The sequence below is a fragment of the Lachancea lanzarotensis genome, scaffold LALA0S02 (genome assembly GCF_000938715.1).
Source record: "Lachancea lanzarotensis genome assembly LALA0, scaffold LALA0S02, whole genome shotgun sequence".
NCBI classification, from domain to species: Eukaryota; Fungi; Ascomycota; class Saccharomycetes; order Saccharomycetales; family Saccharomycetaceae; genus Lachancea; species Lachancea lanzarotensis.
In genome coordinates this window covers 653,948-675,000 of record NW_019212880.1, presented here as the reverse complement: position 1 = coordinate 675,000, position 21,053 = coordinate 653,948, and the positions used below count along the sequence as shown (strand labels likewise).

Below are 21,053 nucleotides of genomic sequence, written 5' to 3'. Positions count from 1 at the left end.
CCTACAATGATGACAGCGACAGCTACAGCGACAGCGACAGTTTTGAAACTTAAGCAGAGAAAGCTAGGGTCTCAATGTATAGACCTCAATTCCAGGGTCATTTAATGATGGTAAATTTTTTGGGATTATATAGTCTATCTCAATGTGCTAGACCTGTTACTGACAGGATTTGATTGTTGATGCAGATGCGTAATGCAAAAGAAGGTTTGCGATACTCGTTGTTCTAAATGACACCCTCGTCGTCATCTTCGTCTTTATCGTCATCTTTTTCCTGAGTTACCGGAAGAATATTGGCTTTAGCGTCCGAAAATCCTATCCATCCTTCTTCGTCGTCATCGCTGGAGTTATTTTCCATGATTACGTCGTCATCGGATTCGAGGTTTTGTTTGACTCCTAATGCGTCGTCGGCGTCGTCGTCGTCCTCAAAGCCAGTTCCCATGGATCCATCTGTGGACGTGAGAAACCAGTATGCATACTTATTATCACTGGAAGCGGAAACCACGTCTTTGGCAATGTGACCAAGGAAGCGTTGAACGGCACGTAACGACGAAGCAAACTCATGCTTGTGAGATGTGATATAACGACCATGAGCAGAAAGAACCGCTTTAACCCATATCAGATTGAACTCCAAATGTTGAGATTCTACGGAAAACTCTCCAATAAACCTGAGCATACGTGCAACGTAAACAATCGGCAGCCCACCGCTCACCAAATTTATTTCTTTCACTGGAATAGATTCGTAAACGCGCTTAATCAGATACTCTTCATTTAGTCGGAAAGCCATCACCAAGGAATTCAAATACTCATTCTCATTGAGTGCCTCTACAACGGCCTGTGGAGTAATGTCGATATCCAAGTCAAATGGGTCGAAGAGAATAGTCTCGTCAACAGAGTATATCAAAATACCCTCCGTGGATCCTGCAGCAAATGCATTCGAAGTAGGAGAGAACTTCAAGCTCGTTACTCTTACTTCGGGCCTTACCCTCCGGGTTGAGAGATCACCGCCTCTATTTGAACCTGGCAAACTGTTATCTATGCGGTCTTCCAGATCTGAGTTTTCCCCGTCCCTATCAATGAGATCGAGGGATCCAGCCTCTGTCATCTTTTTGCTGTTCAACATCTGCAATGTACCATTCAAAGACATGTTTCGGGAAACAACGAATCTTTTGAGCAAAACACCATTAGGAATGTCGTAAAGACAAATAGAATTGTTGTTACCACCTGCAACTAATGAGAGACCATCAAAACTGTAGTCAATACTGGTGAAATACTTCGACCTGGCCGAGTTCTTAGATGTAAATCTGTCCTCCAGGTGTCTACCAGAAAGAATGTCTTTCTTGCCATCGATGGCATTAACTTGCTTTCCCTCGTAAATGTCGAAGAAGAGAACGTTTCCGTCCAACGTTGAAACGGCCACTTCGCCGCCATCCGGCCTCACTGAAATGGCCAGAACATCCGCAAAGACCTCTAAAGGCTCGACCTGCTGCGACCTGCCGAATATTGACCATATTCTAATGGTTTTGTCCCATGAAGACGAAGCCAAGACGCCATTTTCTTTACTGAAAGACAAGCAACTTACTGGACCTTCATGTCCGTCTAAAGTTTCGACCAGTTGACCTGTCTGGACGGACCACACATGAATGGCGAAGCTGTCAAGAGACCCCGCACATACAACTTCACCAGAAGGGTCCGCAGCTAAGCAGTTGAACTGAATACGTTCAGCGGCGGTGAATGTTCTGAAGTTTCGGTAGCGGATAAGATCCCAGGCTCTGACTGTCCCATCCAAAGAAGCAGAAAACAAGACCTGACCCTTCTTAGCGAACGCAAGTCCTGTAACAGCTGCTGCGTGTTCTTGAAAAGTTACTAAACAGAATCCAGAGACAACGTCCCATATTTTGATTTTGCCGTCGTCTGATGCGGTAACCACGCGAGAACCGTCTGGGGAATACGCAACCGCGTTGGTGGCGTCAAAATGGCCCTGCTGTTTCAAAATATAGGATTCCGACTGCCACTCGTAGACTAGTAGTTGACCCAACCTACTGGAACCAAATGCTAACCATTCTCCGGTGTCATTTACTGCAACTGCATTTATGGCATTCTGGCCCATTGATAGCTGCTGAATCAAAGTGAAATCGGGTACTTCGTAAAGTCTGAATTCACCGTTGGTGAAGCCTACCACGAGCACGTTAGATTTAGCATGGAACGTAACACGCTTAACCTTGGCTTGAGAAGCGTAAAAGTAGTTCTTTTTCACGATACGCCAGCTGTACGTGGAGAGATCTGGTTCTTCACCCTCCTCAACCTCTTGCTTCGATGTATACCCCCACTGAAATAGAGCTCCGTCTTTGCTTATGGTGTATATCTGTTCCTGATCTGATGAGAAAAATGCACCCACTACGTAATCTCTGTGGCCAGCAAATGTTGTGGCCGCCAGATCTTGCTCATTCGAATCCAGTGACCAAATCCTCGCCGTCAGATCCTTGGAGGAAGAAAGCAGAAAACGAGAATCTGGCGACCAGCTGAGCGATGTTACCTGGGCAAAATGGCCTGCATGCACTCTTTGTCGCACGAACGGCGCAAATTGCCGATCTTCAGCTACGTCTGGGGTCCTCCATATCTGAATAAAGCGTCCACAAGCCAGGGCAAAAGTTTTGCCGTCTGGTGAGAACTGTAAGTCGCTAACGGGCTCTTTGAAATTAAAATGGTGTAGCACCGTTTTAGCTCGGAAATTGACCAAAATCGCTCTACCGTCCTCGTCAACCGACAAAAGCAGTGTGCCTTGCGGGTTCAGTGCAATGCAGCTCACGTTTTTGCGGTGCTCGTATTCAAACGTGAAAGATTGGTTTTTCACCAGGTCGAACACCGATACTCTATTTCCCACCGGAGAAAGCAGCACAGTACCATCCTTCGAGAAAATAACATTTCCCTGTCGATAAACCGTACCTAGCAGATTCGAAAACTTAAAGTCTGACCGCATAGTCCCTCGTTATGTCTGTGCTGTATATGTTTGAATGTTAGAATCTTTAGCTCATCGCTTTAACATTGATGTTAGTTAATGCCTGTAATTTTTCAAAATTTTTCAATACCATAAGAAACCCAGCATTTTGGCAGTTACGCTACAAGAGCTTCAATCAGAAAATGGATTATAGATCATTTGAAAACTAATCTGAGGTGACTGAAAATGGCAGAAGAGGTAAACGGGCGACTGTCGAGCCGTGTGCTCAACATGAAGTTTATGCGACAGGCGGATCAGGCGGAGGAGGCTCAAAAACAGGAAGAAGAGAAACGGCATTTAATCGACTCTAGCGAGTGGAGATTGGCCGGAAATGATCACATCAAGGCACGACTGCGGCCCCAGTGGCAGCATATTGGAGCCACCGCTCTTTGGGGCCATCAGCAGGCGACTGGGGCCGTTGGAAGACGCAAAATGGGTGTACCTGAGAAATCTAGTGAAGAAACGCAGCAGGAAGCGGACATAGAGACGCTTTGGAAGGCTCAAAAGCGCAGTAGAGGGGAAGAAGAGTCCGCTGAAAGTGATGGTGAGTCAGAAGGTCTCAAGAAAAGAGGATCGGATGATAAAGTTGTGGAAAAGACAGGAAACGATTTGGGTAAGGCCACTGCCAATGGGAAGAATAAGACTTCTCAACCGCCTTCGAAACGTGCAAAGTCTGGCAAAGCACACAGACAGTCCAAGAAACTTGAGAAGGACAAAAAGTAGGCTCCAGTATTAATAACAATGTATATTATCAGTCAATAGGAAACCTCGGAACAGTGCTGGATCATCCTGTTCTCGCTTGTATATTATTTCCTTCTCCTAACAGTTTTCAGCCCTATTTCTTTCTTTTGCCGGCCTTAGAAGCGTCCACGAATGAGCCCTTCAACACTGCGTCGCGTGCAGTAGAGTTGATATGCTTGAAACGGTCAGGGCCGATGTGGGTGCCCGTAAACCATCTGGCGACCGCAACAACAACGTCCCAAGCATCCATCAACGTCAGTAGATGCAGCAATCTGCCGCCAGCAGCTGTTTCCCCATCGTCGTCACAGTCCTGATAGCTCACATTGCCCGGGCCATGAATCCGCCAAGCGGTCATTACATGTTGACATCTGCTCACTTTTGGGTCCATTCGCAGCTGATCCAGCTTCAAACGTGCGTCATCCTCACTTGAGACCTGGGTGGTGAATGCTATAAAAGTTGATCCGCGATCCACTACCGGTTCGCTTTGATACCAGGTAATGTCCAATTTTTCGATGGTCTTTTCAAGTTCCAAATTTTCTAACTGTTGTGCCATCAGGTCTTCAGCAGGCTCCAGCGATAGTGCACGGAGCTCATCTTCGCTCCAATTCGAGCATACTTCCGATGCTTCAGACAGGAAATCAAAGACACATACATCACAATTCCAAACCGTTTTCATCACTTTTTCAAACTCTTCTCGAAGCGCTTTATTCGCACCAGTTCCATCAACTTCCAGCACCTGTGGTGCGGCTTCTGTAGGGTAGCCACTGGGGAATGAAAGATGCACAGTTATAGAATCATGCTCCGGTATCTTAAGCATGCATTGAGTATCGGATAGACGCTCTAAAAATTCGGGATATATGGCATCTATAGCGTCGAGTTCTTGCTGCAATTCTTCCTGTGACATTAAACAGCAGGCGACTGACGCAATTGAGAGGTATAGAGAGCGATTGGACCTTTTATATAGAACTTTAAGTTTAAAATCGAGGTTGATTTCTGAATTGAAGATGAGCTAGCCGTGTAAATTAAAGGTCGAAGAGGTTAAAGCTCTTGAGTTTTTGAACAGACCAAGAAAGATGCTTCTCAGACGACCTTTAATAGGATGATAGAGCCATGAAGCATGTTCTTTGTGATGGTATTATGATGGTTAATTTTTGTGGGGTCCGAAGTTTAGAATTAAAGATGGTATCTGATGGCTAGATGTATTCTCGAACTAACGAACAAGAACAAAATGCGAGGAAGACGGAAATGATTTCGCTCAGAAAGGGAATATTTAATGGTCAGGAGACGGTTCAATAACTGCAGGTTCACGATGCAAGACACAAGGACCAAGGTTTTTGACTTCATACACTTTTTCCAAATAAAAATGAGGAACAAAATGTTGTATTACGAATGGGGAGGGAAAACTCTGAAGGTACTATGATTATACTGGTATTTCAACCAGTTAATTCTCTGGGTATCGTAGTCCTTCCGAGCCCTGTCGATGGTAAAAAGCCGGAAACGTATATTTGCGCGTTTCGGTCGCAGAGTTTGGAGAAGTGCTCACAAGCTTAAAAGCTCGAGGAACTGGGACTGTGTCTTTGATCTGGCAAGAGCGCCTTGCTTAGTTGAAGGAGGCAGGCGTACGTCTAACGGAGATCGAGATTTCGATAAGATAGCCCAATAGTGCGAGAGATCACATGACTCTGTGACAGATGCCAATGTGGTAAAAGGTGACAAGACGAGTGTCATCGTGCGTTAATTGTTCTGTATCCTTGGTGATGTCTTCCATCGTAGATGAGTTGAGATTCTTAGTTACATAGCTGGTGAGTTTAAATTCCCGTACTTGGTCGATTGTGAAGGGTATGATCTCATAGGATGGGCAGAGTATGCCTCTTTACTCGCTTTTGGGAACCATTTCATCATCGAAGGAAGTGAAAAGATTCTACTTGGATCGAGGAGGTATGACGGCAAATGAGGTCATTTTTAGTGGCTCTAAAAACTGGTTTCACTCTCTAACGCTCACCAAGCTACCGCGCTGATAAACCGGGAATTTTGTAGACCAGGTTCAGTGTTCATTATTTTCTTGTGATGTTGGCTTGTCACGTGACTGAAAGTATCTTGCAATGAATCTGATGCTCGATTTGAGAGGAGTGTCTAATAGTTCTCTTATTGTGGATCGAAATATGGCTTATGCACAAATCAAGCTGGTTGAAGTAGTAAAACACTTAGTGAATCACGAAATTCCTAAATGCAACTGAAGTTGAAGCTACCAAAATGCACTGTCGTACTAAATGACACGGAATCACAGACCATCCGAACTACACTGTGGGCGCAAAGAAAGTACAAATATTAAGTTAGTGAAAATAACTCACGTTTCGAGAGAGCCAGTTCATAGAGACCACAGTTGCGTTTCAACAGGTCGGGCAATGAGTTGATCATCAGATGACGTATGAAATGATCAGCATTAATTAACCCATTTCTCTGTCCAGTGGGTGCTATCTATACTCCCAATTACTTCAAGTGGTATCTAAATCACAACGTCTTTTGCTGAGCTTGTTTCAACAGCTTTTATCATTCTGCTTTTGGTTGCCGAGTTTTGGCCAGATCATGGAAAACGAGAAGAGCATGTAACTGTCACTTACATCTCCTGTGCTCTGGCGCATCCCTTTGGAAATGTAGGAGAAAAAGATTCCTGTGCATCCTTGGGTGACGATCACCGATTTTGAAAAACCAAATATAGAATTTGCTTATTTCGGATATCTTATTAGAGATATCCGCTATCGACCGTTCCTCTTGGCGTTCATTAATTATATTCACCATAGGATTTGCAGTGCTAATTATATCCAAAATGTAGCACCACGTGACGAGCGTCACAACCTACAGTTCGGAAACACTAGTGAGGATTCTGCCAGTGCAAAGGCGCTAGTGCATCCTTAGGTTTTGAAAGACACAAGCTGCATGCAACGTTCGACTGACATAAGTCTTAAAGGGTCTTTGGCGTGTCGATAATTTTGGAAATTAAGGTCTTCACTTTTTCAAGCCACTTTCGCACTCCCACCTCTTACTACTTTTCCTTGCAGCCATTGAAATTGTGGTAGAGTTGCTAGGCGTATTAGCACCATTCGGCTGCTGATAAAGGTACTTTCGGAATTTGAGCGGTCAACTAACAGCCAAGCTCAAGGTTAGCCAAGCCCACGATTAGGTAGGTCAAAAATAGTAGTCTCGAGCGTGGTTCCGCGCAGATCTTGATCGCTCGACACATAGGCGCCTATCGGGATGACTAAGATCGGTTGCTCTGATTTTTTTTTAGTGAGATGAAGTTTCCGTCTTGTACGCGAGTGCAGTCATATATGTACAGGACCGTCAATGGGAGAGACAAGGACACAGTGACGACGGTGAGCTTTAAATTGGCTACTATCCTTTCCAAAGCTATTCATCACGCCCATCACTTGTTGTTAAATCGCTTGCCGTTCAAACAGCCAAACGCTCACGACATGAAGCACATTTTACGCCGGGCGTCATTGATGGCAGTTATGGCCGTTATGGCCGCGTCCCATGGCAAATGCTACGCCAGAGAAATGATACGCGAAGGAGAAATTAGTAAAGCATCGCAGGCGATTTCAACTTCTAGCCTCGAAGCCCGTCCAACACCCAGACCCCACGAGCCAAAGAATATGCATGGATTGCCCATCCTGCAAACCGACTTGACATTCAACGAACGGGCATATTGGGAGACATATTCCACAACGACATTTTTCAATTTACCGGAAAAGTCTCCAAAGTATCAAAAACGAATCGCTACTCTTCATGTTTGGTTGATAGGTCTGGTATCGTGCATAGGATATCCCATCGCACTGGTTCTGGGTCACGTGGGATGGAAGGAAACACCTCCATCATTAAGAACAATAAGCGACGACAGTGACAGCGACTTTGAGAAAACTTCGCAACGTCGTTGGCTCAAATTCTGCCACACGGTGCTCACCACCATGAATGTATTTGCACTCCTGTCGGCCACGGCAGTTTTATCCGGATTTTCCGACCCTGCCGTGCAGTACCCAAAAAATGCATATCGCAGAACTTCCATCATCGTAGCCGTTGTGTCTGTAGTGCACCTGCTTGCGACGATCGTGAGGTTCGTAGCATTTGTGAAGAGTACAGGGAACGGATCGATGTCGCACTATCGTCGCATATTGCAAGATTACGAAATGGCGCTCTTTAACACTGAGGACCTTAGCCAGACTCAATCGTCTTCTGCGAGTCACCACACCAGTATTCGTGACAATTCTGCCAGTCGCCCCGAATCACCTCTCACACCTGCGCGGTACACGCAAATTGACTTCAATATCCAGCTCGAGCAGGATAGCTTAGAAGCACGACCTACGTTTTCGGTCCCATTGTCCACGCCACGAGTACACTATGTCTTTCAGTTCGCATCTAATGTGCTCAACTGCACGTCGTGGCCGCTTTTCATCGTGTTGTCCATAAACTGCGTGATCGGAATTGCGGTAGGATGCTTGTTTGGTCAGGGCAAGCGGGTCTTTAATCTCTTGGCGCATTGGATTAAGGGCGGCGTTTTTATCGTACTTGGAGTTTTATCACTCGCACGTTACTGCGGAGTTGGTCTCGAAAAAGGCTGGGCCTGGAATAAAACCACCGCTCAAATGCATCCCACCAGTGCTTTGCAGAACTCCAAACGCATGATTTTGCCCAATGGCTCCATGATCACCATAGAGTCTATTGAGTCGTTTCTTATCTTCTTTTATGGGTCCACCAAGGTATTTTTGGAGCATCTTTCGAGCGTTGACGGTAAATGGCACCCTCGAGACCTCCAGCATGTATCAATTGCGTTCATGTTTATCGGGTGCGGCCTTTGCGGGCTAATTGTCGAGCACAAGTTATCAGATTGGCGGAAAAACCACTCAGTAAAGCAAAACGCGGACATTCGCACCACTGGAACTCCTGGGTACTCTCCAAATCCCTTCCCTGCATTTACAATTTTCTGGACCGGGATTCTGATGTCCCAACACGAACAGGCGTCCGTTACTTCCACCAAAATCCATGTTCAATGGGGGTCTTTGCTGGCTTACGGCTCCTTTTTCAGACTTGTTACCATTTTCCTGCTTCTGGGGAAGCCCAACAAGGACAACAAACCATCGAAACCGTTCACAGAGCTAATTACCTCATTTTGTTTGCTATGCGGGGGTATGATTTTTATGGAATCCACGGATCAAGTTGTAGAGGCTTTAGAGTATCGGGGACTAACCAGTATGTTTACCTTGAACCTCAGTGTGGGTTTTACAACCCTGTTCATGGCCTGGGAAATGCTTCTGCTGATGTGGAAAGACTGGCTAGAAACGCATTGACACGGGAACTTGTGGTACGGTTCGATTAGTTCTACAAGACCAGCATAGGGTTGTAGTTGAAAAATGGCCAAACAAAGTGTTGCCTCTGGAGAGACCAGCTGGAAGATGTATCTCACAGTTTGTGGAGATGTCAGTTCTACTGGAGGTGAGTGCTTATTGGAAGCTTTCGTTGAAAGTGATTATTGTAATTACTCGTCGAAGTACTCGTAGAAGTACTCATAGAAACATCAAAGAGCTCTGTGGTTGTGATGTTACGCAACTCCTATATAGTGGTTCTGGTATGAAATAGAGATGTTATTGAAGAAGCTACACGTTTGGGATATCATACAATTGCAGTAAGAAGAGGGCATCAATTCGAGATTATTATTCTATGTCGTATGAGAAGGAATAATTTTCACCGCTTTATTTTGAGCTTATCTTCATTAAACTTTGAGCCTATTACTGGAATTAGATGGAATAAGACCTCCAGTTAAAAGAGGGCACATCAGTAGTGTTGTTCACAGCTTGTAGTCAATCTTCCAGGGCTTGTGTGTGTGTGTGTGTGTGTGTGTGTGTGTGTGTGTGTGTGTGTGTGTCTCTCTCTCTCTCTCTCTCTGTGTTCTGACACCCTTCGGCTAAGACGGAGTTAATAAAAATCCCAACGCACGTGATCCACAACCCATCACCACACACGAAACAAACCCCTCAGCTCCAATTTGCTCATCACTCCGCACGGCCCAGCCCCCCGTTCCGTACCGCGTACCGCCATGTCTGAACCTCGCAAATACGCGCATCGCACACCAAATGCGGCAATTGGCGCAGGAACGAGCAGTCTTGGACGAGCAAGACACACACACACACACACACACACATACACAATCCATACGAGCTACACGGCTTATCGCATTACTAACTAAGAACCCAAGAAAACCTGATGTTTGCGTTCACGAAACCAAACAAGTCTTTTTGTCTCGAACAAACATCTCTACCACGGTTTTCTCCCATCTATCAGTCCCCTCCCTATACTAACTACTACTTGCCATGGCCCTTATATACTCACTGGACCCCAACCACGGCTGGACCCTTGCATTTGCTTCCGGGTTCCGCGGCGGTTGCCGGAACCCGTTACGAGAGCCGCCTTAACTTTTATATCCGCTTTATCCGACGGCTGACATATCTACACACACACGGAGTTACTGCTCAGAAAAGCCCGAACGCGGACGAAAACAAACATGGAAGCAATTTTTTAAGGGGGCGGCAACGACAAAGTCTGCATGGGAGCCGCGCCCCTAAAAATCGATGCGCAAGCATGCTGACATAAGCGCGGGTATTCGGAATTTTAATTTTTTTTACTTTAATTTTTTTTTTTTTTTATTTCATGGGCTGGTCTTGGTTTTGTGTTGTATAAGGTAAGCACTAAGCGCGCGTGTATTTGTATATATATATACATGTGTATAGGGTAGAGGCACCACGAACTAGCGGCAGACGTGGGACCGCACCACTGTCTTACCCAAAGAGGCAAAAAAGGGAGACACAGCCGGAGTAATTTAAAAAACCCAGACCCCACGTAGAAACGCTTATTCGTACACCCACACACCCTGAAATGCAACATCGTACAATACGGCTGGCGATAATTGCGGCAACTGCAGCCGCAGCCGCCGCAACGACCGCAGTGGCGGCAACTCACGCCGAGATCGATGCTAGAGACATGGATATGGATATGGATATGGATATGGATATGGATACGAATACGGATACGGGTAGTAATAATATGATGTACACAAACGGAACGCCAGTGACCTGGACCAAGCCAACACCCACACCCCACGAGCCAAAACACGTACATGGACTACCCATATTACAAACGCAATTAACACCCAATGAAAGAGCTTATTGGGAAGCATATTCTACAACAACCTTTTTCAATTTGCCAGAAACCTCATCAAACGCTCAAAAAAGAATCGCTGCTATCCACATTTGGCTCATGGCGCTGGTCACGTGCTTAGGGTATCCAGCGGCTCTGGTATTGGGTCACGTGGCGTGGAAGGAGCAACATGTATCATCGTCGACGACAGACTCTACCACCAACACCCAACCACCACAGCGTCATTGGCTCAAATTCTGTCACACTGTGGTCACAACCATAAACGTATCTGCGCTTCTGTTAGCCATGACGGTATTGTCTGGATTTTCCGACCCGGCCGTGCAATACCCAAAAAATGCATATCGCAGAACCTCCGTCATCGTAGCCGTTGTGTCTGTAGTGCATCTCCTGGCAACGCTAGTGCGATACTTGGGATTTGTGAAAAATGCCAAAACTAAATCCTACACGCCCTTGTCGTCGCACTACCATAATTCTTTGGAAAATTACGAAATGGTTCCAGCTGCAACCAACGACCGTCATCAATCGCAGTCGTCACATGACTCGGATCTCACCGCTGCAACGTCCAGTACCTCTCACGTCGATGGCCATGGCAAGCCAACCACTCGTCCTGGGTCTCCTTTGGGCTCTCCACCGCCTGCGTCGTTCGATCTCGACTCCCAACTCGACCAGCAAGACTTGGAAGCTCATCGTAGGTCTTTGGCCGCATTATCAGTGCCGCAGTTACCTTTTGCCTCCCGTATTGCAGCATTCGCGCTCGATTTCACGTCGTGGCCTCTGTTCATTTTATTAGCCATTGACTGCGTAATCGGAATCGCTGTGGGAAATTTGTTCGGCACCGGACTACGTGTATTCAACCTTTTGGCGCATTGGATCAAGGGCGGAGTTTTCGTTACACTTGGAATTTCGTCTCTCGCCCGTTACTGCGGTGTTGGTGCCAACAAAGGATGGGCCTGGAACAAAACCACTACTAAGATGCATCCCACCAGCGCGCTCCGGAATTGGGGACGTATGGTTCTGCCCAATGGTTCCATGATCACCATGGAATTTATTGAATCGTTTCTCATCTTCTTTTATGGATCCACCAACGTGTTTTTAGAGCATCTGTCCAACGTCGACGGCCAATGGCACGCAAAAGATCTTCAGCATGTGTCGATTGCGTTTATGTTTATCGGCTGCGGTCTATGTGGGCTGATTGTTGAATACAAATTATCAGACTGGCGCAGAAAGCAGTCTGTAGAGCAAGACGCAGACGTTCTTACCACCGGAACTCCTGGCTACACCCCAAACCCATTCCCTGCCTTCACAATCTTTTGGACCGGAATTTTAATGTCTCAACACGAACAGGCATCTGTTACTTCCACCAATATCCATGTTCAATGGGGGTCTTTGTTGTCTTATGGCTCCTTTTTCAGACTCCTCACGTTCCTACTTTTGATCTGGAAACCCAACAAGGACAACAAACCCCCCAGGCCCTTCACAGAGCTCATTGCCTCATTTTGCCTGTTGTGTGGTGGTCTTATCTTTATGGAATCCACAGATCAGGTTGTCGAGGCTTTGGAGTACCGTGGACTAACGAGCATGTTCACCTTTAACCTCAGTGTAGGTGTTGTGACCCTATTCATGGCCTGGGAAATGCTCCTATTGCTGTGGAAGGACTGGCTAGAAACGAAATGATTCAACGAGATATGATAGACCGAACAGATGAGTTCTAGCATCAGCTAAGACGATTCGAACTCGCAAAAGAGAAGAAACGAAAAACACCCAAAAAAAAAAAACTAACAAACAAACTAACGCAAGACTTGCCGAGCTCCGAACCAAAAAGTCGCTATTGTAAATTTGCACCGCAATTATGAAAGTCCAAGCTCAATAATATTTTAATTTACTCGCGTCGTCAATGAGCTGTCTCCGAACAAGTTACACCGCTTATTTTCGACACATTTTAATAATACATACTAATACCATTTATAAAATATGACCTATGGCGGTAACTACCGGGCACTTATTGTGCAATAGCTGACATTCTCTCAGTAGGGTTTTCGTAACGGCGTAAGTACACGGATTAATCATAGCGTTTGATCACAGGCCGTCGAAGCACAATGAGTTCATCTTTAGCGAACGTGATAATCAAATAGTTTAGATTGGCGTTGCGGTACGAAAGTGCGAATCTAAGCTCTCGACCCTGTGTTCGATCCTCGATCGAGGCAACGCCCGTGGATCTAAAGATTGTCAGTTTGGCCGAGTGGTTAAGGCGATAGACTCGAATTAATTGATCGTTTCAGATCAAGATTGCAATCTATTGGGCTCTGCCCGCATCGGTTCAAATCCGATAGCTGACGTTATTTTTTGGATTCGTTACTCAACTACCCTATCATCCGCTTCTTACCAGTTATTCTTCCTTAGTGCTAAGCTAACACACCGCCGCCACGATCTTCGTAGAAATGCTGAAATAGTCACTACAGACGAACACATATCCCAATATACTACAAAAAAAATCAATATACACAAAACCACTTAGTCAAATACTTACCACTAAACCTCTTCAAAAAATAACCGCCCACCTTTCCACTGCGTGGTCATCGCTACCCAACTATATATCCTGTTTATAGCATTGTGTTTTAGTATACCCATCCTGTGTGATCTCTTTTATTAGTTTGTTTAGCATCTCTCCTGTATATATTTATACCATGCCCCGGATCAAGACAAAACGTACCAAAGCAGCGCCAGACGGCTTCGACAAGATCCAATCCACACTGGCAGACTTTGACCTGCAACTGAAGGAAGTACAAGACCAGGATGCTTCAAAACTCAAAGCCAAAGCCAACGAGGGAACCTGGAAAGTCTTACGCATCACTCACGAGCGGTCCCGGTACATCTACAGTTTGTATTACAAACGCAAAGCCATCTCCAAAGAACTTTACACATGGCTGCTGCGTGAGAAATACGCTGACAAGATGTTGATCGCCAAGTGGAAGAAGCGTGGATATGAAAAACTGTGCTGTCTGCAATGTATACAAAGTGCGGAATCGAATTCTGAGGGCAATACCTGTATATGTAGGGTCCCAAGAAGCGTGCTAGAGAAGAATAGTAAGGACGGGGTGGTTACTTTCACCAGGTGTGTCCATTGCGGTTGTACTGGGTGTGCTAGTACCGATTAAAAGCTCGTAATCGGGTCACATGGGAAAGCTCGTGGAAAGATACCTCTTCTCGAATGCATTTTTACGGTCTTTAGCAGTGGAAACCGATGCGTAGAAGACCCACAGTGACTGCGGATAAATTTATCGACGCGTGTCGCGATTTCTTGGCCCGCCCACGGATTTATTTACCACTGCTGTAACTCCAGAAACACGAAAAAAAACGCGACCCCGTACTTGCAAATGGGATTTTCGTCCAAGGCAGCATTTTTTTTTCTTGACGCGTTTGCCAAACGCGAAAAAAAAGTGCATTAAAAAATGTGTGCGTGTGTGTCGTTGCTGTGTGTCGCGAAAGCCTGCTTTTCAAGATGCCAGGGTACTTGCAGACATATATATACCAGCTAATGGGCGATAGAGGCCAGCGACGGGGGTTCTATTTTGGCAGGAATAAAGAAGTATCGCAGTACCAGACTTCGCATTGTTATTAAACTAAGACGCCAGACTAGTTAAATGGACAGCTGCGCCGTCGATACCCGCGTCAAACGCAGATCGAGCTGCGATGTCGCGGAAACCCCGGCCTTGACACCGCCAAGCTCGACCATTAGAAAACCAGGAACACCAGTGAAACGCACCAAGAAGTCACACCCACTTTCTCCTGCACTTTCGTCGCCAATCAGGCCGCAAAAGACGCGGAAATTGTCGCAGAAGCCAGAAACCCATTTGATCACCACCAGATCTTCCAATTCACAGACTTTAGAGGAGCTGATAGAGACCTTCACTGACGAAAAACGGCTTGCGCTGCTCCAAGATTCTCAAAAAAAGCCACCATTTTCTTACGCAATGCTCATTGGGTTGGCCATCTTGCAGTCTGAGGAAGTGAGATTGACATTATCCCAGATCTACCAATGGATCACGCACCATTTTCCTTTCTACAAGCTGTCTGACTATGGCTGGCAAAACAGTATTCGTCACAATTTGTCACTTAATGAAGCATTTGTGAAAGGTGACAAATCTTCTGACGGCAAAGGTCACTACTGGCAAGTTAAATCGGGCTGTGAAGGCAAATTCTTTAAAAGCGGACAATCAGACGAAGAGACCAGACGCAAACTCTCTCAACTTTGTTTGAATGTCTTGGCCATAACAGCTGTTGCCCAAGAGAATGCGCCCGTGACAGCATCGCTGGCATGTGAATTGTTTACCCACTCAGGAACGCAAGAAGAAAAACGCAACTCGAAGAAGAAAAAGTTGGAAGAGCCCTGTGAGCTAGATATTTCTACCGATGAAGACAGTGACCGCGACGACAATGACGACAACGATGAAAGCTTGCACTACCCTGGGCTGAACGCTCCTTCCTCGCCATCTCCCTTCGATACAAATCGCGTTTCCGACGACCAGGATGCGTTCATAGATGGTCCGATAGTGGAGTTTCCAGGCACTGAGCCGTTTTCAAAACACAAGATTGATCCAGATTATCCTTGGCGCGAAGCTAGCATTAACTTCACGCCACGTCGGGAAACTAAAAAATATTCCTGTTCTTTCAACACTAGTTTCGACGGCTCACCTCATGTGAAAACCCCCAAAATGATTTCGTCACCTTGGGGCAAGTTCGGCTCCCCTGAGCCTCAACAAATGACGTCGAGACCCATGACAGGGTCATTGGACTTGCTGAAGACGCCGCAGGTCAGCAATCCGCCAGCAAGCACCACAGACACGCCACGCGACATCCATTCCATGCGAAAATGGCGTACACCTTCGGCAATGGTTGACGACTTTGCACGGTCTCCGGTCTTAATCACCACTTCGTCACGTACACCTATGTTGCTGGGGGACCACGGAGCCGCGAATGATGGCATTGCAGACCGAGGTGCACCATTGAGCGCAGAGTCTAACTCTTTCTTCGAAAACATCCGCTACAGCTCGGGCTTGTTTGGCGTCGACGTGTGCTCGGTCTGGAAAAGAGCCGTAGAGAGTGCACACGACACGACGACCGCGCAGGCTGCTGGTCCACATAACAAGCTCGACACACCGTTCAGAGCTTTCCACGATTAAACACAACGGTGAGGCGCTATAAACTTTGGGATACGGAATCGCTCTTCTTGTGAGAAGGCATGTAACATTAAATATTAAAGACAATTTGGCATTGATGGAACGAAGGCATTGCACGTACATCCAAAACCGGGTGGTTGCAATTGAAGAGAACTGATGGCTCGACACATCTTCGTCTTGGACTGCTGATGATAATTGATGGTTGTTAAAGGCATCTTCTTTCTGGTCTTGACCTGTTCTTGTATTGTAGTATAATCTTGACTACTAATTTAACCAAATTTAGAGATGCTCCAGGTTTTAGTCAGTTTGTAGCCAGAAGAGGATCAGAGAGGACTCTCGGCACATCTGTAAGAAGGTGAAAGCACTGAGAAACGTTGGCTATTGAAAATACCTCCAGAGCTTGGGAAAGTCTTGATGTCAAGGAAGACTACCGTCGAAGAACAAATAAGCAATGTCACTGATCCAAGAGATTTTGTAAAAACTGTGATACCGGAACTTCAGGACACAGATACTTTGCTGCGATGTCACATCTGTAAAGATTTCCTCAAGACACCGGTGCTGACACCCTGTGGCCATACATTTTGCTCGCTGTGTATTCGAGAATATTTGAACCGAGAGCAGAAGTGCCCGTTATGTCTTGCTGAGTTGAGGGAATCAATGCTCAGAAGCGAGTTTCTCGTCAACGAGATTGCCGCTAGCTACACTCACGTACGCGCGAAACTTCTGGAGTTTTTGAGCCTCGAGAGAGAAAGGGAAGCCCAGTCAGCTGGTAATAGCTCATGTATGGTCATCGAAGATGGTCACCAAAGAAACTCTCCAAATCAAAACGGGGAGGCTGGTAAAGCTGGAGATGGTGATGATGATGATGATGAAATACAGATCATCGCTACAAGGGAAAATAGACTGTCTAAACGTTCTGGAGATGCCTTGGTATTCACAGGCCACAAGAAAATGCGCAAAGAGTCTCCAGGAACGGGAATCAGCTCACTTTTGGCCAAGAGCAAGAGCCCCGTTCCACAGCAACCTAAGTTGGCGGATTGTCCTATCTGTGGTAAAGCCTTCCCGCTTGATGTCCTTCAAAGAACTCATTTAGATGAATGTTTAACCACGGAATCCTTTCATAAGTCAGAGAACATCTCAAGCTCCCCAGTAGGCCCTAAACCTGAATTCAACTCTCCGCCTAAGCAGTCCTCTACCAGAAATAGCATCGAAACACCCGTTTCAACTCACTTCAATCGATATTCAGAGTCTACCTCTAACAACAGCGTCACTAGGCTTGCCAAACTGAACTTCTCGTCCACAAGTTTACAGCAGCTGAAGCAAAAACTGTCGTCGCTCAAGCTGCCCGTTACGGGATCGCGGCAGCAAATGATAAATCGTTACAGCCATTACGAAATGCTATGGAACAGTAATTACATTGATTCAATCGATCCAGTGGATGAGAGTATATTACGAAGGCGCCTCGCCAGTTGGGAAGCCAGCCACAATGCATCAGACGGTCAACAGAAGCCCGGTGGCATATCCAAATTTCTGACGAAAAACCCCATGCAAGACTTCAAAACAGATAGATTCGATAGAAAGGGCTGGGCGCGTGCTCATCAGCGAGCATTTCGAAGACTGAGAAAGGAAGCCAAAGCAAGTCTCAAAAGGTCTAAACCCGTTCGGAACATTGAAAACACAGAAAATTCACAAACGGAAACTTCAAGCCATATAAATCACAGCACAACCATCGAACAGGAAATGGTACCCAGTAATCAGCTTGGTTCCAGAAACGGCCACATCACTGCATCAAGTCAAAGTTCATCTGGAGCTTAACCATGGACGGAACCTTATTTATTCGAAAATCAGTAAAAACCTGATTTCAAGTCCTTTACTTAAAGTTCATCGTGTTCTAGCAGTTTATCTTCCTTTGAATGTTTTGCAGCAAAATCTGTATCGGCAGCTGCAAGATGTGTAGTGTGCTCGCCAAGTGAGGACTCTTCGTTCGCGTTCTGAGCTTCGGCAGTAGCTTCAGGTATAGGATCCACTTCATCAATTGGCGCAGGTTCATCGACATAAAGAGATGCAGCATCTGGGGTAACACCTGCAGTGGTACTGCCATCGTCGGCTATTACAGAGACGTCTGGAGTATAGTTCTGTTCAAAATCATCAGGCACCGCACTAGAAACATGTACAGCGGCAGAAGATGTAGATTGCTTCTCCCATGATGACGTTAGGGCAGTACTCTTTGTCTTTGGAGGGAGTGTAGCTTCCGAGACTAGATCGCTCCCAACAGATCTTTCAGTATCTTCTGGAACCGCGATTGAAGTCGTGTCTGAAGACGTCAATTTCTGGCCCTGAGAAAATGTCGAGGCATTTTCAGATGGCACTACTGATTTTTCTCCCGGACCCTTTCCAAAAGTTGATTCAACTGTGTTCAGATTCTCCGTTTGCTGTCCTCTTTTGGAGGTTAAAATTCCGGCCTTCGCGGATTTCACCTCGCTATTTGTTTCCTGTGTCGATTCTGCATCCGCGACATTTGAGGATGCGGCCAATTGGGTACTCTTAGCAAAAATCGAGACCGGTGCCGCTGAAGTTTGGCTCGAGGACGATTTACGTGCCTGAGACACATCACTGAATGAGATTGAGATGGCTTTGCCTTGTATGGCAGTGGATTTTTGTAATATTGAGTTGTTCTCGCTGGTGGTGCCAACTGTCATGAAAGCCTCACGAGTCTCACCTACTCTCGTTGAAGTTTGTGAAGCAGGCTGTGACAAACCAATTGTCTCGCTGTCAGAAACGCTGCTTCCTTTGACACTCAATAGTGATGTGTACTGGGGAATACTGATAGCCACCGAAGTCTTAGAAACTTTTCCATCAGACGATGTAAATAAACCCGAAGTAGTTGAAGGTAAAGAGTCGCTTCCGGTATCCTTTGTGCTGAATGCGTGAGTATGAGCGGTAGAAGCGATCGTACTTGACGCTAAAAGATCACTGTCTTTGTCAGACGAACCCAAGGTATCGCTTGCGCATTCGTAATTTGATTCCTCGCAATAATCCTCGCTGTCAGTTAAGCGCGAACTGCCGCTCTTCGCGGCAGTTTCTTTGGGGACATTTGAAGTGCGAAACTGGTTTTCGACAGTGTTCGAATCTGTGTAGGAAACGTCAAGGGTAGAAGCTGTGCCTTCCTCAGTGCTTATCTTTGATGCCTCATCATCATCCAAGTTCACTGGTGTCGTGAGATCTTCGACGCCAGACTCCGCTGTTGAAGAAATGCTCTTCTCACGGTAAGTCTCGGAGGGACTCAAAAGACTGGAGGCTGTAGGATCAGCACTGGCGGCTGTGTCAGCTTCTGTTTCAGTGGAACTATCATAGTACTGGCCTGAGTCTTTGTTAGAACCCCAGGTTGAGTAAGAGGAGGTCAAATAATCATCAGCCGAAGGTTGGACTATTCCCGAGCTTTGAACCACTTCACTGACGGACAAAAAACCGAGGATTTCAGAAGTTGCAGTATAACTTGTGGGTGTGGTCACAGGGCCATCATGGGTAGGCGCTCCTCTGGTTTTTGTTTGGATACTCACCACGTCGCCTACCAAGGTTGTTTGAGCAAATTCGTCATTCAGTTTGAAGGAATCATTTCTGGCATTCCACTTGGTCAAGGCAAACTGATATACTCTCTGGTGTAGGTCGTACTTGTAGGTAACCTGCAGTATTGCCGCGAATACAACTATCAGAACAAAGTTGATCAAAAGTTTGACAACCTTTTCGACAAAAGACGTTGATGATGCAAGATTGTCGGGAACTCGAATAGCGTGTATTGTATTAGCTGCTGAAACGCTGACAAGGGCGTTGCCATCTGGCGAAAAAACGACCCTTGTGATGGCAAAAGAGTGAACCTGTTTGAAAAATTTCGCTACCGTGAGACTCTTTAGTCTAACCACCAACACAGAGTTGTCGTTACCAGCGAGTGCGGCCAATTGACCTTTGGGATCAACGTCCATAGAAGTCACACCTTTTATCTTAGTCGTCACGATTTTGGTTTTCAACACAGAGGTCGTGCCAGACTTCAAACTAACTTTGCAAAGCACAATCCCACTACCCTTTTTTAGAGCCGCAGCAATAACTACGGTGTCTTCGCCTATGAATCGTATTTTTGACAATGTCCAGTTTTCATTAAAATCAGTTTTACGCACGATGAAACGGCCTGTGACTATTGAAATTACCTCCAAAGTCGATGACGTTATATAGCTGAGAACTTTGCCATCGGGACTAAAGTGCAAGTCTTTCACGTCGTTTCCGGTTTCAATTTCGTACGTTTCAGTCAACAGAGCTGGATTCAAAATTCGAATCACTGTGGGTAGTTTTGACGACGCAATTGCTGCTACAGATCCGTCCTGTGACATGTACGTGAGTTTCGTATAGTCTTCGGCATTTTTGGACCGGTCCATGTCGACGCTAGCCACGAACTTCAAGTGTTCGTTTTCAAAAACGTATTTGCGCAAATGGTGGTTAGGCTGTCCTGCTCTGATCTTGGCAGAGGATTCATTACAGCCCATCAAAATGATGTTATTGGCCGCATCCAATGTTGTGGGTGAGTCGTCGTTGCTATCGAGCGCCAATTCCCGAAATCGCTTGATAACTTTCCGTTTTTCAAAGTTCACCTGAAGAGCTGTCAGTTTGTTTGGAATTCCATTATTGCCCTCACCACCGCCGCCAGTGACCAAAAGCACATTGTTGTTGAGAAATCTTGCCCCGTAGATTGGATATCCAATACTGTAGACGGATTCTTGGACCTTCATTATCCTTTACTGTGTGTTTAAAAGTTGTTGATGAGGTGGACCTTTAGTAAAAGGTTAGGTGGGATCAATTTAACCTTAAATACGTTGAACAACTAGCGATGAGATACTCAGAAAAGGTTTTGAGAAGGAAATGCTAGTGCCAGAGAGGAATAATTA

General features: G+C 45.9%; 9 protein-coding genes and 1 non-coding gene across 10 annotated transcripts; 7 read left to right on the top strand and 3 right to left on the bottom strand.

Annotated features, from left to right (window-relative positions):
- Positions 1 to 223: 223 nt before the first annotated feature.
- On the bottom strand, positions 224 to 2,977 carry PWP2 (LALA0S02e07404g1_1; the record flags this gene model as incomplete). Its single annotated transcript, XM_022773885.1, has 1 exon — positions 224 to 2,977. One exon carries the CDS (start codon positions 2,975 to 2,977, stop codon positions 224 to 226), a length of 2,754 nt encoding a protein of 917 aa, XP_022627366.1.
- Positions 2,978 to 3,181: 204 nt separating this feature from the next.
- Positions 3,182 to 3,718, top strand: LALA0_S02e07382g (LALA0S02e07382g1_1; the record flags this gene model as incomplete). The annotated part of the gene is made up of 1 exon (XM_022773884.1): positions 3,182 to 3,718. One exon carries the CDS (start codon positions 3,182 to 3,184, stop codon positions 3,716 to 3,718), a length of 537 nt encoding a protein of 178 aa, XP_022627365.1.
- Positions 3,719 to 3,830: 112 nt separating this feature from the next.
- YIH1 (LALA0S02e07360g1_1) lies at positions 3,831 to 4,640 on the bottom strand (the record flags this gene model as incomplete). The annotated part of the gene is made up of 1 exon (XM_022773883.1): positions 3,831 to 4,640. The coding sequence occupies one exon, from the start codon at positions 4,638 to 4,640 to the stop codon at positions 3,831 to 3,833; it is 810 nt and encodes a 269-aa protein (XP_022627364.1).
- A 2,389-nt stretch (positions 4,641 to 7,029) lies between these two features.
- LALA0_S02e07338g (LALA0S02e07338g1_1) lies at positions 7,030 to 9,078 on the top strand (the record flags this gene model as incomplete). The annotated part of the gene is made up of 1 exon (XM_022773882.1): positions 7,030 to 9,078. The coding sequence occupies one exon, from the start codon at positions 7,030 to 7,032 to the stop codon at positions 9,076 to 9,078; it is 2,049 nt and encodes a 682-aa protein (XP_022627363.1).
- Positions 9,079 to 10,660: 1,582 nt separating this feature from the next.
- Positions 10,661 to 12,616, top strand: LALA0_S02e07316g (LALA0S02e07316g1_1; the record flags this gene model as incomplete). Its single annotated transcript, XM_022773881.1, has 1 exon — positions 10,661 to 12,616. The coding sequence occupies one exon, from the start codon at positions 10,661 to 10,663 to the stop codon at positions 12,614 to 12,616; it is 1,956 nt and encodes a 651-aa protein (XP_022627362.1).
- Positions 12,617 to 13,167: 551 nt separating this feature from the next.
- Positions 13,168 to 13,278, top strand: LALA0_S02e07294r. The gene is made up of 2 exons: positions 13,168 to 13,205; positions 13,233 to 13,278. It is a non-coding gene; the product is annotated as a tRNA-Ser (tRNA).
- Positions 13,279 to 13,626: 348 nt separating this feature from the next.
- BUD31 (LALA0S02e07272g1_1) lies at positions 13,627 to 14,097 on the top strand (the record flags this gene model as incomplete). The annotated part of the gene is made up of 1 exon (XM_022773880.1): positions 13,627 to 14,097. The coding sequence occupies one exon, from the start codon at positions 13,627 to 13,629 to the stop codon at positions 14,095 to 14,097; it is 471 nt and encodes a 156-aa protein (XP_022627361.1).
- A 486-nt stretch (positions 14,098 to 14,583) lies between these two features.
- On the top strand, positions 14,584 to 16,122 carry HCM1 (LALA0S02e07250g1_1; the record flags this gene model as incomplete). Its single annotated transcript, XM_022773879.1, has 1 exon — positions 14,584 to 16,122. The coding sequence occupies one exon, from the start codon at positions 14,584 to 14,586 to the stop codon at positions 16,120 to 16,122; it is 1,539 nt and encodes a 512-aa protein (XP_022627360.1).
- A 411-nt stretch (positions 16,123 to 16,533) lies between these two features.
- RAD18 (LALA0S02e07228g1_1) lies at positions 16,534 to 17,934 on the top strand (the record flags this gene model as incomplete). Its single annotated transcript, XM_022773878.1, has 1 exon — positions 16,534 to 17,934. One exon carries the CDS (start codon positions 16,534 to 16,536, stop codon positions 17,932 to 17,934), a length of 1,401 nt encoding a protein of 466 aa, XP_022627359.1.
- Positions 17,935 to 17,993: 59 nt separating this feature from the next.
- LALA0_S02e07206g (LALA0S02e07206g1_1) lies at positions 17,994 to 20,897 on the bottom strand (the record flags this gene model as incomplete). The annotated part of the gene is made up of 1 exon (XM_022773876.1): positions 17,994 to 20,897. One exon carries the CDS (start codon positions 20,895 to 20,897, stop codon positions 17,994 to 17,996), a length of 2,904 nt encoding a protein of 967 aa, XP_022627358.1.
- Between the last annotated feature and the right edge of the window lie 156 nt (positions 20,898 to 21,053).